At 46.0% G+C, this 6,000-nt stretch overlaps 1 protein-coding gene across 11 annotated transcripts in view; it reads right to left on the reverse strand.

Annotated features, from left to right (window-relative positions):
* ppip5k1a (diphosphoinositol pentakisphosphate kinase 1a) overlaps window positions 1-4,515 on the reverse strand; it is a 154,055-nt gene extending 149,540 nt beyond the window's left edge. For 5 of the 11 annotated variants that reach the window (XM_085972412.1, XM_085972411.1, XM_085972409.1 and 2 more), the window contains exon 1: window positions 4,374-4,513. In XM_085972412.1, coding sequence (XP_085828538.1) covers window positions 4,374-4,394 — 21 coding nt within the window. In that variant the 5' untranslated portion in view covers window positions 4,395-4,513. Of the gene's footprint in view, window positions 1-4,373 lie in introns of all 11 variants that reach the window. The other 6 variants (XR_015074381.1, XM_085972415.1, XM_085972414.1 and 3 more) reach the window with 3 other exon arrangements.
* Window positions 4,516-6,000: the final 1,485 nt, after the last annotated feature.

A 6,000-nucleotide genomic window follows, 5' to 3' on the forward strand; every position in this document is an offset into this window, starting at 1 on the left:
TCGCCTGTCATTTTAATTCAACGCTCCATCCCCACTCGGACCTCACCGTCCTTGGCCTCTTGTACTGTTCCACGGAAGCTCAACGTAAACTTGAGGAACAGCATCTCATCTTCCGATTAGGCACTCGGCAGCCTTCCGGACTCAATATCGAGTTCAACAATTTCAGATCATAACCTCGGCCACTATTTCATTTTTTCTTGTAATTTTTCCACGCCTTTCCCCCCCCCCCCCCCCCCCCCTTTCCTTTTGTTTCTCTCTCACACCTGGCAGCTATCTCTTGCCCTACCAGTACACTTTACACCTAATCTCAGCCTATTACCATCTCGTCTAGCTTCTAACACCTTTTATTGTCTCTTTTTTACTTCTTTTGTTTCTTTTATTCTTTTGTCCGATCACAGCCCTGCCTCCGATCTATCTTTTCTTTCCAGTTTTGAAGAAGGGTTCGATCCGAAACGTCAACTCAAATTTCTGTCCACGGATGTTGCCTGACCTGCTGAGTTTTTCCAGCATTTTCTGTTGTTATTTCGGATTTCCAACATCCGCAGTATTTTGCTATCATGTTGGTCCTTTATGTTGCGTGTATCCCACGATTCCGTCCATCTGGATAGTGGGCCGATACCAGCTGCGTGAATATTGGCTGTTGTTTCCCAGAATGGTGAAACAGTAAATGGAAGAGAATGACATCAAGTATACACTCACTCTGCCAAAACTGGTGCAGCAGCGTGTAACGGTACCTTTACTTCACACTGACATGGTTGAATATACTATGCACAGGACTAATGCAGATTATTATATTTTCCCTTTAACGTCGGTAAACCAGGTGAAGGGCCAAGGTCCATAGTGCAGGATAATGCCATGGTTGGAAAGAGTAAGAAAGATGGCAAGGTAAATCTATCAGAAATCAATAGATGGCACCAAGTTTTGGATTGTAGGAAGTGGGGAACACAGGAGTGTAAAGAGTTCCACAGTTTTGAGATCCTGGGAATGTATAAAGGGCAAAGCACTGCAGATGCTGTACCTGCCCTGGGAGTGTTTGATGGGACAGTGTAGAGGGAGCTTTACTCTGTATCTAACCCGTGCTGTACCTGCCCTGGGAGTGTTTGATGGGACAGTGTAGAGGGAGCTTTACTCTGTATCTAACCCGTGCTGTACCTGCCCCGGGAGTGTTTGATGGGACAGTGTAGAGGGAGCTTTACTCTGTATCTAACCCGTGCTGTACCCGCCCTGGGAGTGTTTGATGGGACAGTGTAGAGGAAGCTTTACTCTATCTTATTGTGTTGTACATGAACAGGGAATACTTGATGCTGACGTGGGGTGACAAAAGTGGAAAGTGTTTCATTCCCTAGCACTGACACACAACTCGATGAGAACAAAAAAAATCATTTAAAACAAAAAGGAAGATTAATATATTTGGACCGAAATTAAGCTGTAATAGTAAAATGCAGTTGAGGTTTAAAACATTTATATCCAGATTTTTCCCACTGATAGTTTTATTTTTTCGAAGAATTTGTTTTAATGTGTCAAGCCCCAATTGTATTGTCAGGAGCTAGACAAGGCTGAAATTCAGTCCGTGTTTTTCTGTCCTCTTTCCCTCAATAATGCTGCACTCTTTCAACCTGGCACTGGGGGTGGGAGTTTTGTGTCAAACAATCTGCAGTCTCTGTCCTGTGCTTAGTTGCAGCTGAGCTCTAAAAAGAGCTGCCAAATTATAAAAAGAAAAATAAATTTAAAACTGCAAATGTCTGGAAATTGGAAAAAAAATGTAGGATAGGATGGTCAGAGCGCTGCTTATAAATGATGTTGAATTAAAAATATATACAGCACTGATCGAATCACCCTACCCGCTCTGAACGTGTTACTTTATTTTTGTGCTCGCCGAATTGCAGGATGTTACTGCTGGGTAATGGAATACTTATCCAGTTCAAGCACCCTGTGCCTGCATCAAGCATTCGCAGCTTAAGTTTCACCAAATTCATATTATACAGGCTATCTAATTTAATACCTTCAGCAAATGAATTGTCGGAGGGCAGGTTGTCACAGTAGGGGTACATAAAGAAACTAATTGCACCTCAGTGTAGTGCAATCAGACCCTCTCCTAAAGAAATACTTGCATTTCTATAGCGCCCTTTCACGACTTCAAGACGTACCAATGTGCTTTACGGCCAATGAAGTACTTTTGAAGTGTGGTCACTGATGTAATGTAGGAAACAGCAATGTGATAATGACCAGATAATCTGTTTTAGCGATATTGGTTGAGGGATAAATAGGAGAACTCCCCTGCTCTTCTTCAAAATAGTGCCGTGGGATCTTTTACATCCACCCGAGAGCGCAGACAGGCCTCGGTTTAACGTCTCATCTGAAAGACAGCACCTCCGACAGTGCAGCACTCCCTCAGTACTGCAGTGGAATGTTAGCCTAGACACTTCTATGTAACCCATTCTATTCCCAGACTTCAAAATTATGGAACTCGTTCTCTTCCTCAGTCTTGGCCTCATCCTAGAATCTACAGGTTTTTAAAATCCAATCATAGTGTCACCTAATCATGAGTTCTTCATTTGCCTTGGCTCTCTTCAACCTTGATGGTGTCCAGTATGATTGATCTTAGTCCTTCACCTAGCTTTCTCATCACAATAAACATGACCTTACTACTAGCGGATGTGATATCAGGGATGTGTACTGTGGTGCAAAATGGGGCTTTTATGTCAACCAATGTTTAGTTGCCTACAATCTCATTCAGACTAACTAGGTTTGTAAAGTCACCTCTAAGATGATAACCAAAAACTTTAAAATTTAAGCACACATCAAAACAAATTATTTTCCTAGCATTAACACTGCAACGGGTTAGGCCTTTTACCAAAAAAAATTCAAAGCACCAAACTGAAGTTCCGTTGAGCGTCTAACCACCACCCCTTGACATTCAACAGCATTACCATCGCTGAATCCCCCACCATCAATATCCATGGGGTCACCATTGACCAGAAACTTAACTAGATAAATACTGTGGCTACAAGAGCAAGTCAGAGGCTGGGTATTCTGCAGCGAGTACCTCACCTCCTGACTCCCCAAAGCCTTTCCACCATCTACAAGGCACAAGTCAGGAGTGTGATGGGATGCTCTCCACTTGCCTGGATGAGTGCAGCTCCAACAACACTCAAGGAGCTCGACACCATCCAAGACAAAGCAGCCCGCTTGATTGGCACCCCATCCACCACCTTAAACATTCACTCCCTCCACCACCGGCATACCGTGGCTGCAGTGTGTACCATCTGTACAAGATGCACTGCAGCAACTAGCCAAGGATTCTTCGATAGCATCTCCCAAACCCACGACCTCTTCCACCTAGAAGGACAAGGGCAGCAGGCGCATGGGAACACCATCACCTCCAAGTTCCCCTCCAAGTCACACAGCATCCTGACTTGGAAATATATCGCCGTTCCTTCATCGTCACTGGGTCAAAATCCTGGAACTCCCTACCTAACAACACTGTGGGAGCACCTTCACCACACGGACTGCAGCGTTCAAGAAGGCGGCTCACCACCACCTTCTCAAGGGGCAACTAAGGATGGGCAATAAATGCTGTCTTGCCAGTGACGCCCATAAACGAATAAAAAAAAATGCTCGCTTCCTGTTTATTGTTAAATTGACAAATTGATAGCTTTGACAAACATTCAGCAGAAAACCAACACATCTTTTAAAAAGAAATCAACAAGTGCCCAAAACTTCACAACCGCAATACAGTTACAGACTGAATGTCACGTATTTTTAAAAAATAGAAACTCTTTAAAAACAATCAAACAATATTAAACTATTTGGCAGGGGCACCAGAATAATTGCTTCACTTGCTACGAGACTTCAGGCTGGCACAACCCCAACAGGAAGGCGTTGGAGGACGGTGTCGTCTGTCCCGCCATCAGGCTGAAACACCTCTCCCAATGCAGGGGTCCCAACGACAAGGGGGCTCCGAACCACAAGTGGCACCTGCACCTCCAAATGGGAAGGCTGATTTGCACCATTTTGGACGAAGCCCTTCAATGCCAACAACAAAAACCCTGATGCATAACATTAGATGATAAAAGTCAACTCCCTCACCCCAACCTGCAATACAGAGCAGGTAACCCCCACCCTCTGACATCAGGGGGGCGACAGCACCACTGCACAGCCCACATCATTGCACCCCAGGAGCTCCAACAGATCAAAATGCAAAATCTCTCTTTATTTGTCACTTTTAAGAGGTTTTAATGAATTAAAAACAATACTAGTTAAAAACAATGACAATATTGAGCCCAGTCATAAAGGTTGATTTCTTGCAAAATCAGCTCAATCCTATCTAAGGAAAAATCAATCTACAGTGATGTTTAATCCGAAATACTTACTGCACGGCCGGGAATATTCATTTCCGTCCGAAGTTTGCTTCACTCTGTCTAACCTCCATCTTCCAGGCTTCACTCAGCGTTTAGGCCGCGGTTAGAAACGCCCCTGACAACCTCCCGGCCAACCCAACCTGACCGGAAATGGCCTGCCGCCTGATTGACATCCTAACCTGACAGCAGCCCGGGGGCGGGGCCCGGGGGTCTAGGGGCGGGGCATGGCGGTCCGGGGGCGGGGCCCGATGGTCCGGGGGCGGGGCTCTGACGTCAGCTGCCAATCTCAGCGGGTGATTACCAGGGAAACAGTGCCAGCTCAACGCTCGGTGGTGTGCGGCCGTAACTGCAGCCACAGACCTGACATAGAAACATAGAAGATAGGAGCAGGAGTAGGCCATTCGGCCCCTCGAGCCTGCTCCCATTCAATGCGATCATGGCTGATCATCCAAATTCAGTACCCTGTCCCTGCTTTCTGTGGTAGAGAATTCCACAGGTTCACCACTCTCTGGGTGAAGAAATTCCTCCTCATTTCTGTCCTAAATGGCTTACCCCTTATCCTTAGACTGTGACCCTTGGTTCTGGACTCCCCGACCATCGGGAATATCCTTCCTGCATCTAGTCTGTCCAGTCCTGTCAGAATTTTATAAGTTTCAATGAGATCCCCTCTCATTCTTCTAAACTCCAGCGAGTACAAGCCCAATCGACCCAATCTCTCCTCATACGTCATTCCTGCCATCCCAGGTATCAGCCTGGTGAATCTTCGCTGAACTCCTTCCATGGCAAGAACATCCTTCCTCAGATAAGGCGACCAAAACTGCACACAATACTCAAGATGTGGTCTCACCAAGGCCCTGTACAACTGCAGCAAGACATCCTTGTTCCTGTACTCACTATCCTGAGCCCCAATTGCAGACTGTAGGTCCCGCATTGGACTCATCAGTCACCTGAGAACTCATTTTTAGTGTGGAAGCAAGTCATCCTCAGTTCCGAGGGACTGCCTGAGAAGAAGAATTGCACCCACAAACCTGGCACTATCCTGAGTCCCAACTGCACCCACAAACCTGCCACTATCCTGAGTCCCAACTGCACCCACAAACCTGGCACTATCCAGAAAATGAAAAGAAAGACTTGCATTTCTGCAGCGCCTTTCACAACCCCAGGACATCCCAAAGCGCTTAATAGCCAATGAAGTACTTTTGAAGTGTAGTCACTGTTGCAATTTGGGTTGAGGCACGTTGTTTGGACAGTAGAGGGAGCTTTACTCTGTATCTAACCCGTGCTGTACTTGCCCTGGGAGTGTTTGATGGGACAGTGTAGAGGGAGCTTTACTCTGTATCTAACCCGTGCTGTACTTGCCCTGGGAGTGTTTGATGGGACAGTGTAGAGGGAGCTTTACTCTGTATCTAACCCGTGCTGTACCTGCCCTGGGAGTGTTTGATGGGGACAGTGTAGAGAGCGCTTTACTCTGTATTTTTTTGAAGTGTAGTCACTGATTTAATGTGGGAAACGCAGCAGCCAGTTTGTGCACAGCAAGCTCCCACAAACAACAATGTGATAATGACCAGACAATCTGTTTTAGCGATGTTGGTTGAGAGATAAACATTGACCAGGACACCGGGGAGAACTCCCTTGTTCT

This window comes from Somniosus microcephalus, chromosome 32, assembly GCF_052327205.1.
Source record: "Somniosus microcephalus isolate GS21.2 chromosome 32, FLI_Smic_1.0, whole genome shotgun sequence".
Classification (NCBI taxonomy): Eukaryota; Metazoa; Chordata; class Chondrichthyes; order Squaliformes; family Somniosidae; genus Somniosus; species Somniosus microcephalus.